The sequence below is a fragment of the Sus scrofa genome, chromosome 15, assembly GCF_000003025.6.
Source record: "Sus scrofa isolate TJ Tabasco breed Duroc chromosome 15, Sscrofa11.1, whole genome shotgun sequence".
NCBI lineage: Eukaryota > Metazoa > Chordata > Mammalia > Artiodactyla > Suidae > Sus > Sus scrofa.
In genome coordinates, this window is record NC_010457.5 from 15,861,488 (window position 1) to 15,873,839 (window position 12,352).

Genomic DNA, 12,352 nt, shown 5'->3' on the forward strand with positions numbered 1-12,352 from the left:
TTCTGATATTTTCCAGTACGGAGAAGTCAAAAAGGACGATACTGTATTGAGCTTACATTGCAGGAGTAACTTTTTTTCATAAGAGATTTATCCCATGGAGTTCCCGTCGTGGCGCAGTTAATGAATCTGACTAGGAATCATGAGGTTGCAGGTTCATTCAATCCCTGGCCTTGCTCAGTGGGTTAAGGATCCGGCGTTGCCGTGAGCTGTGGTGTAGATTGCAGACGCGGCTCAGATCCCGCGTTGCTGTGGCTCTGTCGTAGACCGGCGGCTGCAGCTCGGATTCGACCCCTAGCCTGGGAACCTCCATATGCCGCGGGAGCAGCCCTAGAAAAGGCAAAAAGACAAAAAAAAAAAAAAAAAAGATTTATCCCATATCTATTTTCTTAGACACAAAAACTAGAAATGCTCATTGATTATCACTGACTTTTAAAATATTATAAATGAATTCATATATATTCACTTATAATATAAGTGGAGCAGTGGGTTAAGGATCAGGCGTTATCACTGTTATGGCTTGGGTCACTGCTGTGGCACAGGTTCAGTCCCTGCCCAGAACTTTTTCAGGCACAGCCAAAAAGAAAAGAAAAAGAAATAACCCTGTGCTTCTGAACCTACAGTCTCAAATCCAGGCTTAATTTGAGTCTATAACATTCATCACTGAATTTCTGTTAAGGAGGAGTCCCTTAAGAGAAGTCCCTTTCCCACCATCACCCCTGTGTGTGTGTGTGTGCATGTGTGTGAGCATCTGTAAGATGAAACACTCAAGCGGATGGACAGGAAGATACATTGATCCATACACACTGATTTGGGAGTAAGGTTCTATTTAACTGAAATATTGTATTGATGTAACTTGCCAAATTACTTTGTTCTCTTTGTGTAAGTTTTTTTTCAAATTAACTCACCCCAGTTAGTCTGCAGCCTAGTAAAGGCAAACTAACCTGAAGGTATGCTGACCAATAAAAACAAATAACGTCTTTTTCAATACTTTAATAAGATTTTAGTGACTGGAGCAAGTAGGTGTATTTCTAAAATAATTATCTGGTAATCAGCACAACCTTAATATATGTTAAATATAAAGCCTAAAGAACTTACAAATTTTGCCTTAATGAAAATAATTAATAATAGATAATTATAAAGTATCTCACAAAGCATAAAATATTACTAAGTAGAATCTTGTAATAAGCAATGATTCTCTCTTATTTATTCAGCCAGCAATAACAGAGTATATTTGTTCTGAGCATTTTGTGAACTTCTGGGGATGAAAGCTCTTACAACCTAATAAAGGAGGTGATGAATTTCTGCTAGTTACAAAAATGAGAGGTAGCTGTCCAGCTCTCTAGCTTTGCATTGGAGATCAGGTTTCTGTTAACTCATCAAACACTACAAACTTGGGTGTAAGGGATGGTGGCAACTAATTGTATTTTACTGTGAGGAGCACTAAAGTGTCATTATGACACTTTTCTTGACATGTCTGAGCTGAATGCTAGATGTGATTTACCAACTGGAAGAATATAATTTCCTTTCCTAAGTTAACTAAATAATATCTATGTCTCTCTTGTACATTAGTAGGTTTTTCAGACATATTTGGGGTAACTAATAGGGTAACATGTATTTTAAGAGCAGCTAAAAAAATGCAAGCTCATTCTTTATGACCTAACGGCTTTTTTAAGAACTAAAATGTGCAATTAGTGTGAGTGCATATTGAGGGATTTTAACACCATTAAAGGAACACCTTCTAGAGCAGCTCCCAACCAAGAGAGCTACAGAAAATGAGTTATAACATGCTTGACAATAGAAGACAGTAAGAGATATTTGGCAAAAGAACGAGGAAAGGAAGGAGTGGTACAGAAGAGTTGGACTGACATTGATCCTAGTGGTAGAAATGGTCAAATCTGTTAATTATCATAACAGATTTGTTAGTGGCCCCTCAAATTAGCAAAGTGTTTTCATATTTGTTACACCATTTGATTCTTACCACCGACTTCATTTTACAGAAGCATATTGAAGCTTTAGTTAAAGTGATTTGCCTAACAGTAGCTTTTAGGTGACAAGGAAGCCTTAAGCCAGACCTCTCAACTCCAGTTATTATCTATCATCTTAGAGTTTACAAAGTATTTGGACATATGTTGTCTTACTTGACTGTTTTAACAACCCAGGGATATATGCAAATATTATTATTAGCATTTTATAGGTGAAAAAAACTTGTATCATCCAGTTTTACCAAGGAGTTTCAGTTAAAGATGTATGCAAACATTGTTTCATATTTAAGTCAACTGTAGATTGTTTTTTTAAGAAAAGATAGCAGGTTGTGTGTGCTTCTGATATTTTTGGTAATCTCTCACTTTCAGATTTATGTGATCAGTTCAGCTGAGCCCCGCCTGCCCCTGCAGCTGGATGATGCTGTTCGGCCTGAGGTGGAAGGAGAAGAGGTAAAAATTATACTTTTGAAATACTGTGCTTCCTCTGTGTGTTTAGTTTGCAAAACATTTACTTGATGTCCTGCTTTTGTGTGAAAGGGTACCTGTGAATTAATTTGAGTTTCATTTTTAGTTAAAAATACTCTTAAATTAACAATTCTTAAACTATTTGGTCTCAGAATTCCTTTACACTCTTAAAAATAATTGAACCCACAAGCTTTAGTTTTTGCAGGTATATCTATCAACATTTACAGTATTAGAAGTTAAAACAAACTTCTTAATATTTATGAATTTATTAAATAATAATATAAATATGTATGTATTATTCCTATATAAATAATAAAAAAGAGCAATAATGTTTTATGAAAAATATTTTCAAAAACAAAGTAATTTAATGTCAAGAGTGTTATTATACTACATATCTACAAATCTTAGTAATGTCTGGCTCAATAGACAACAATTAAATTTTGTTATCTGCCTCTGCAATCATTCTGTTGTGATAGCATGCACATTTGGAAAACTTCTCAGTATCATCAGGAAAAAAGTGAGAGTGAAAGGTATTATTATGAAAAAATAGGTTTGACATACAGACTCTGAAAGTGTCTTGGGGACCTTCACTGGTGCCCAGAAGATACTTGGAGAACCATTGATTGCTCTATGTCAGCTTTTATCTGTTCCTTCAGTCTTGAACTAGCAGGTAAAACCCCGGAATCAGTGAAGGTGTGGGAAGTTAATTATTTTGACATCCCAGTAATGAGTCAGGGGGTTGGGGAATGGGAAGTAGAAAAAAAGCTTTAACCTCAACTCATTCTCTTCTTTCTATCTCTCTTTTAACAGTAACCTTTCTGGCCCCACTTCTTGTTTCTTGAATCCTTGATTCGGGGGTATAACATTAACACACATGAACATAACTCTTCTTAACTTAAAAATTAACATGGCTTCTAAAAATTTTTTTTGTACTTTAAAAAAATCAGTAAAATCTGCTTTTTCAACTTTTTTTTTAGGAAGGAAGAGCTACTGTTAACCAGGATACAAGATTAGACAACAGAATCATTGATCTTAGGGTATGCCTTATTTGTTTATGCTGAAATCAAGGTGGGCAGGGATACCATACCTGTCTCAGGGTTATAGAACTAATTGGTATTTACATATAGGTAATGTGATAATACAAGAAATAATTTACCTTTTTGACTAACCCTTCCCCAAAGGAGAATTGCTGTCAACAAGGACAATCAAGTAATAGTTCACAGGATACTGACTTGCTTTGTTTTAAAATGACAAAGGAGGAGTTCCCATCGTGGCTCAGTGGGTTACAAACCCGACTAGTATCCAAGAGGATGCAGGTTTGATCCCTGGCCTCACTCAGTGGGTTAAGGATCTGGCGTTGCCATGAGCTGGGGTGTAGGTCCTATATACGGCTCAGATCCCATGTTGCTGTGGCTGTGGTGTAGGCCAGCAAGCTGCAGCACCAATTTGACCCTTAGCCTGGGAACGTCTATATGCTGCAGGTGCAGCCCTAAAAAAGGCAAAAAATAAATAAAATTACAAAGGGAGGTGAAGCCAATAAATTGGCTTCCTTCCAGGGGATACCTTTTTCAAACAAGTTAGCAAGTGAAAATAGGACCATAAATATTACTCCAAAATTGTGAAAGAAGTTGTGTGCACATTTTACAGCCAGATGGAGATTAGTAGTTAATGTCTCAATCCTTTGAATTAGATCTAGCACAAAATTAGTAATAAAGAAGTAGATGGCCCCGGTAGTGTATATAGTAATCTCATGGGTCTTCTGTTTCCCTTTCTGGTTTGGTTGCAAGTGAAAGAGTTCATTGGTTTCATCATTGTAGTAAAACCATTGTCATCTCCCTTTCTTAATGTTTTGACCACATCTTCCCCCTTTACTTAAATAATCTACCTAAAGGTTAAATGCTTTGTCACCTTAAGAGTTCTTTCCAACTTTTCTGTAGTCATATGGGTCTGCCCTTATTGTACACTGATGTTTCCCCTAATTATTTGGTTTTTGTTTGCTTTTACTTTTCCATTTTAATTTATAGTATACAGAAAAGACTAGCAGTAATCAAAAGTCCTCTTGATACTGCCTAGAAACCTCAGGTTTTTCATAATTTTGGCCACAGTAGTTAACCATCATACTGTATTTGCTGTTTGTTCACACAAGTTACTGGTTAAGCCTTTAATATTTGGCTTTAAGAGTTTTTTATTTTTTTAATTTGACCCACATCTGTTTTGGTCAAGTTTATTGCCATCATTGAAAAACGGAGGATTTAAATCTCCATTAAATCTAGGTGGCTTGGAGTTCCCATTGTGGCTCATTGGGTTAAGAATCTAACTAGTATCCATGAGGATGGGGGTTTGATCCCTGGCCTCACTCACTGGGTTAAGGATCCAGCATTGTTGTGGCTGTGGCATAGGCCAGCACCTGCAGCTCCAATCTGACCCCTACCCTGGGAACTTTCATATGTCATAGGTGCAACCAAATAAATAAATGAATAAATAAATAAATCTAGGTGTTTTTTGGGGGGTGGAGCCGTAAAAATCAGTCAATCAATCAATCTAGGTGGCTTTTATTAAAAAGTTAGAGATAAACACATCAATAACAGGCCTGCATGGCAACATCATCAACTCTAGACAGGGCATTCTGCTGGAAAGTACCATTCATTCACTCTATTTATGTTTTTTGGCCCTTGTAAACATTTACCTTTTTTTAACCCTTACTTTGAGTTTACATTTTTGGGAAGCATTCTGTTCATTAGTAACTTGAAATCTTTTATACATCTTTGCTTATCTAAACTTTTGTGTAATAACCCCAATCCAGTTCTTTTCTAGACCCTTTGCTTAACAAAGAGATGGAGAGGTTGGAAACAAAGGACAAAATTGTCATTCTTCTTCTGTAATATGAAAAATTCTAAGATATATCCTTATTCTGATATTGTCATGTAGCCTGACTTTTCTCTCCTGTAATCAATTGTTTCTCTATGAACTTTGCAGGCAGGTGGCCTGATTAAAAAATATTCCATCTTATTTAATGTCAAATTGATTTAATTAGCTTTTACTATTGTCTTATAGACATCAACTAGTCAGGCAGTCTTCCGTCTCCAGTCTGGCATTTGCCATCTTTTCCGAGAAAATTTAATTAACAAGGGTTTTGTGGAGATCCAAACTCCTAAAATTATCTCAGGTATGCTTTAAGATATTCCTCTTAATTTTAAAAAATAAATTTGTTTTCCCTTGAGTTTCTTAATTTAGTTTTGTGGTGGTTTTTTTTGTTTGTTTGTTTTTGTTTGTTTTTTGTGTTTTTTTTTGCGGATCCCAGGTATTCTTTAAAGTTTATTTCCCAGAGACTGTTTATTTTGAAGACTATGCTGTTTACCACCAGCCACATATCACTAACATCAGTAATATTAAATCCTCTTATTTCAGGAGTTGTTAATGTGATAATGGTTATAAAATGAGGCAGTAACACATAAAGCAAAATTTTTATTAATATAAATGTACTTGAAACTACTTTCGTTATGTAGATTTCTTTCTAAATTGGTATTGTAATTTTGTATAAACTACATGAAAACATTACTAAATACTAGAGAGGGAAAAATCTCATTAATTCTCATTCTTGATGACAAATTTATTTTAATCATTTTAGCCTTTTTTAGTTACTTAAATAACATTAAAAAGTATGTTATGAATAGCTTAATTATAAATTAAAAATCAAACATTGTATTATTGATAATTAGAAAGTTATTAAGAATATCATATCTTCTTTTTTTTTTTTTTTTTTTAAGTGCCACACTTGTGGCATATGGAGGTACCCAGGTTAGGGATTGGATTGGAGCTGTAGCCACTGGGCTACACCACAGCCACAGCAACATGAGATCCTATCTGCGTCTTGGACCTATATCACAGCTCACGGCAACGGTGGATCCATAACCCACTGAGTGAGGCCAGGGATCAGACCTCTGCCCTCATGGATACTAGTCACATTCTTTTCTGCTGCACCACGACGGGAACTCCCCATATCTTTCTTTAAAAACATTTTTTTGGGAGTTCCTGTCCTGGCTCAGTGGAAATGAATCCGACTAGTATCCATAAAGATTCAGGTTCAATCCCTGGCCCCCCCAGTGCGTTGGGGATCCAGCATTGCCATGATCTGCAGTATAGTTTGCAGACGCGACAAGGATCCCGTATTGCTGTGGCTGTGGTGTAGACCTGTAGCTGTAGCTGAGGACTAGCCTGAGGACTTCCATTATGCCATGGGTGCAGCCCTAAAAAGCAAAAAAAAAATTTTTTTTTACAACTCCAAAGTAGCTTTAATAGATTTGAAAATGATGCAGAAAGGGAGTGTATATATCCAAAAGAGTAAAATTGAAGGTATAACCAAAGAAGTAAATCTGTCCTAAATATAAGCTGTTTAGAATCAAGTATAACACATATATAGATAATGATTTTTCTACAATTCTTAGTTTCCAGTTTTTTTAAATGAAGTTACTTGAGTCAAAAGTATGAACTGTTTTTACTAGAAATTTGCATTGATAAGCTTATGATTGATTATAACATAAATATTTACTTTCAGCTGCCAGTGAAGGAGGAGCCAATGTATTTACCGTTTCTTATTTTAAAAATAATGCATATCTGGCTCAGTCTCCACAGCTCTACAAGCAAATGTGTATTTGTGCTGATTTTGAGAAGGTTTTCTGTATTGGACCAGGTAAGGTATTGACAGTTACAGTTTTCTCAAAATTCATTGACTATACCATAGTAATGGTTTTATAAACACTTTTTGAAAGCTTAAATCCTTTTATATGCTATCTACATAAATAGTAGACTTTGTGGTAAAAATGATAGTGTGCTTGGGTCAACATTTCAAAAAAAGTTATATCCTCAGGTAGTTCTTTAAATAGTTGAGCGTTGGAGTTCCCATTGTGGCTCAGAGGAAATGAATCTGACTAGTATCCATGAGGACACAGGTTCAATTCCTGGCCTCTTACTTAGTGGGTTAAGGATCCTGTTTTGCCTTGAGCTGGTAGTGTAGGTCGAAGACATGGCTGGGATCTGGCGTTGCTGTGGCTGTGGTGTAGGCCAGCCGGCTACAGTTCCAATTCAGACCCTAGCCTGGGAACGTCTATATGCTGTGGGTGAGGCCCTTAAAAAGACTAAATAAATAAATAAATAAATAATTGAGCATCGTTCATGTAAATGGAATTATAACCATTATATATTCCTGTAGATCAATGCTGAAGAAAAATATCTCATTTTAAAAATGCATACTTTGAAAACATATACCTTCTGAAATATACCTGAATGTTTTATTTTACTATTCTTTTTTTTTTTTTTTTTTTGTCTTTTTGCCATTCCTTGGGCCGCTCCCGCGGCATATGGAGGTTCCCAGACCAGGGGTCCAATCGGAGCTGTAGCTATCAGCCTATGCCAGAGCCACAGCAACACAGGATCCAAGCCGTGTCTGCGACCTACACCACAGCTAACGGCAACACCGGATCCTCAACCCACTGAGCAAGGGTAGGGACCAAACCCGCAACCTCATGGTTCCTAACCGGATTCGCTAACCACTGCGCCACGATGGGAACTCCTACTATTCTTAAGTATAATTAGAACAGAATTAGCTCCCATTTGGACTGTCCTCTCAACTCACTGTCAACACTAAGAAGAAGTAGTTGCAATTTTCCAAATAATACATTTTTTTGTCCTTGATACCCCCTTTATTACTGTTGTAAGTTTACACAAATGTGCCGCTGTGTACTTTGCTACCAGTTTTATTCCAAAGCTGTTTTGCTTCTCTTTAATTATTTGTACAGTTCTTAGTATTGTTATGTTAACATAATTTTTTTTTTTTTTTATCCTTTTGTCTTTTCTAACGCCGTACCCACAGCATATGGAGGTTCCCAGGCTAGGGGTCCAATCGGAGCTGTAGCCACCTGCCTACTCCAGAGCCACAGCAACTCGGGATCCGACCTCACAGCTCACGGCAACACTGGATCATTAACCCACTGAGCAAGGCCAGGGGTCGAACCCGCAACCTCATGGTTCCTAGTCAGATTCGTTAACCACTGCTCCACGACTGGAACTCCTAAAATGTAGGTTCTAACCACTAGGTCTGAAGTGAGGCTTTGAGATTCAGCAGTTCTCACAAGCTCCCAGCTACTCCTGATGCTGCTGATTTGCTGACAGACTATGCTCTGAGTAACAGGGAATAAACATTGTCCCTGCTCCCAAGACAGAATAAGACATGCACACATACTTTAGTCCCAGGGAGTAATCAATTGATTTTCACAGCACGCAATCAAATTGTGCTGTACAATCAGGAAATTGGTGTTTATATAGTATAGATAGTATAAAAAGAGGGGAGAAGATGGAATTTGCTAGAGTCACCATAAAAGAGAAGTCAGACTGGGAGTTCCCATCGTTGCAGCAGAAACGAATCCAACTAGGAACCATGAGATTGTGGGTTCGAACCCTGGCCTCACTCAGTGGGTTAGGGATCTGGTGTTGCTATGAGCTGTGGTGTAGGTTGCAGATGTGGCTTGGATCCTGTGTTGCTGTAGCTGTGGCGTAGGCTGGCAGCTGTAGCTCCAATTTGACCCCTAGCCTGGGAACCTCCATGTGCCAGAGGTGTGGCCCTAAAAAGGAAGAACAACAACAAAAAGAATTCAGGGAGTTCTTGTCGTGGCTCAGTGGTTAGCGAATCTGACTAGGAACCATGAGGTTGCGGGTTTGGTCCCTGGCCTTGCTCGGTGGATTAAGGATCTGGCGTAGCTGTGAACTTTGGTGTAGGTTGCAGACGCAGATAGGATCCTGTGTTGCTGTGGCTCTGGCTACAGCTCCAATTCGCCCCCTAGTCTGGGAACCTCCATATGCTGCGTGAGCGGCCCTAGAAAAGGCAAAAAGAAAAAAAAATAGAATTCAGACTGAAGTAGGCTCTAAGGACAGAGTGGGAGATATAGACAGAGATGGCATTCTACTCAGAAGAAGCAGGCTGAATAAAGAGCATGAGACAAAATAAAAATAGGACTAGTTAGTATTAAGAAATGGGAAATAAAGGGATAAGATTAAATTATGAAGGCGTAAAGGTTTTAGACTTTTTGTTATTTTACATCTTATGATAGTCATTTGGGAACTATTGTGTTACTGAACAAGGATGTGTTTTTGTTTTTTGGTTTTTTTTTGTTTGTTTGTTTTTGTCTTTTTGCCTTTTCTAGAGCTGTTCCCAAGGCATATGGAGGTTCCTAGGCTAGGGGTCTAATTGCTGGCCTACGCCAGAGCCACAGCAATGCGGGATCCAAGCCACGTCTGTGACCTACACCACAGCTCATGGCAGTGCCGGATCGTTAACCCACTGAGCAAGGCCACGGATCCAACCCGCAACCTCATGGTTCCCAGCCAGATTCATTAGCCACTGCACCACAACGAGAACTCCAAGGATGTGTTTTGAGAGTATCAGTCTTTGCAGTGATATGAAAAATGTTGCAGTGCTAGATTCAGAGAGACTGGAAAGGAGGAAAGTGCACTGAGGATAATAAGAGCTGGACTGAGGTAATGGCTGGAATATATATAATGTTATTTCATCTTCACAGATTTCATTTAGCTTGAGTCAAGTTTTAACACAACTGAGAAGAACTCACTATATTGGATCTGTTTTAATTATTGAGAAGGCACTTCAGGATCTTGCATTCCCTTGAGATTCTCATGCTCATCATTTATTGATTTACATTTGTTACAACTTTTATGGGACCATAGGAATTTTTAATGAATTTGCTGTCCAAGAGAATGCTGAAAAAGATGGCTTATCTAAGGTTTTTCCAACCCTATAATTATAATGGAAATAGTATCATTGGAGTACTAGTAAATATAATTTTCTGTTTAAATCCCAATATCTCCAGAATTAAAACGTCATTTACTATGTATTTCTTTTATTAATGTTACAGTATTCAGAGCTGAAGACTCTAATACCCATAGACATCTAACTGAATTTGTTGGTATGGATATTGAAATGGTTTTTAATTACCATTACCATGAAGTTGTGGAAGAAATTGCCGACACTTTAGTACAGATATTCAAAGGACTTCAGGAAAGGTAAAAAGTATATATTTGATATCCTTAGATGAAGATAATTTCAGCTGTTTGAGTTCTTCAAAATAAAGCAGTTCTTGAAACTTGTAAACTGAGTGTTTATTGAAAAAAATATTATATAGATAAAGATAAATAAAGACTTGCCAGTTAGATGATCAGTTAGTGGAAAACTCCACACTCATAATAGTACTTGTGAATCCAACAACTGGGGCTGCAGCTCATTAACCTGATTTTGGTGGGGAAATCTACCAGGTTATAAATAACCTAACTATATTTGTCTTTTCCTCTATACTGATGTCCTGATTGTTTCAGAAGTAGAGCCCATGTTGGAGTTCCCTCCATAAGCCACGGGAGCGGCCCTAGAAAAGGCAAAAAGACAAAAAAAGAAAGAAAGAAACAGAGCCCATGTTACCTTTATAGCAGTTTATTATTGGGAGGTAGTATGGGGTAGTACAGAGCTTGGATTCAGCTAGATCTAGGTAGCTTGGAATCATATCCCAGCTCTGCTGTATATCGATGTGGGCTTTGTGCAAGTTACTTAATCTGTGCCTCCGTTTCCTCCATTTTTTGTCTTTTTAGGGCTGCACCCATGGCATATGGATGTTCCCAGGCTAAGGGTTGAATCGAGGCTACAGTTGCCAGCCTACACCACAGCCACAGCAACTTGGGATCTGAGCCGCATCTGCGACCTACACCACAGCTCATGGCAACACGGGATCCTTAACCCACTGTGCAGGGCCAGGTATCGAACCCACATCCTCATGGATACTAGTCGGGTTCATTAACCACTGAGCCACAATGGGAACTCCCAGTTTCCTCCACTTTTATAATTGAAGATAATATTATTATATACCTCAGAGGAAAAGGGTCCTTTTAGTCTTTCAGTTTTTAATTTTTACTGAATCTGTCAATTAAGCTTGGTCAGGAATGTTTAATTTTTAGATCAATTTATATTCACACTAAGTGCTCAATAGAGATTAGAAACTCCAATATACTGAAAGGACTTTTCAGCTTATCTGGGCTTGGTGAATTGACACATTTATAGAAAATTATTAGACACATTCTGTGTATTCAGATAATTGAATTATGTAAAGTGTTCACTTTATTTTTTTTGTGCGTTTATTCTAGAGCCACACCCACAGCATATGGAGGATCCCAGGCTAGGAGTCAAATTGGAGCTGTAGTCTTCGGCCTACGCCAGAGCCACAGCAACACAGGATCCGAGCCGCGTCTGCAACCTACACCACAGCTCACAGCAATGCCGGATCGTTAACCCACTGAGCGAGGCCAGGGATCAAACCCATAAGCACATGGTTCCTAGTTGGATTCGTTAATCAGTGAGCCACAACGGGAACTGCATGTATTTGAAATTTCTATTTGAAGACCACTGATTTAACTATTAATTGATGTATTTGGATATGTTTCAGTGATACTTAAAGAGTTTAGAAATATTATACAACTTATTTACTCCATTGCACATCTAATGAGTAATTTCAAGAATGCAGAAATTAATCATTGACTTTATAAAAATACCACAGCATAGCACCAATATTTTCCAGGCATTTTCTGCATTGCATTATACCTTTGATGAGTCATTGATTGTAGACAGCCCTTTTTTCCCCTAATAACATTTAATGTTTTCTTTCTGATTTTACAAGTTATACAGACAACTAGAAATAAAAGCATAAAATAAAAATTAAGTCACCCATAATCCTGTCCCCCAGAGATAAGCATTATTAACATTTTGATTCATTTCCTTCCAGTGTATATGTATTTTTTCAAATTGAGGTTCAGTTGACCTCCATCACTGTGTTAGTTCCAATGCACAATGTACTGAT

The 12,352-nt window shown here is 37.7% G+C and overlaps 1 protein-coding gene across 2 annotated transcripts in view; it reads left to right on the forward strand.

Annotated features, from left to right (window-relative positions):
* Positions 1 to 12,352, forward strand: part of DARS (aspartyl-tRNA synthetase) — a 75,210-nt gene that overhangs the window by 50,991 nt on the left and 11,867 nt on the right. For both annotated transcript variants that reach the window (XM_003133266.5, XM_021075843.1), the window contains exons 6-10: positions 2,352 to 2,432; positions 3,425 to 3,484; positions 5,502 to 5,613; positions 7,003 to 7,137; positions 10,370 to 10,517. In XM_003133266.5, coding sequence (XP_003133314.1) covers positions 2,352 to 2,432; positions 3,425 to 3,484; positions 5,502 to 5,613; positions 7,003 to 7,137; positions 10,370 to 10,517 — 536 coding nt within the window. The remainder of the gene's footprint in view (positions 1 to 2,351; positions 2,433 to 3,424; positions 3,485 to 5,501; positions 5,614 to 7,002; positions 7,138 to 10,369; positions 10,518 to 12,352) is intronic.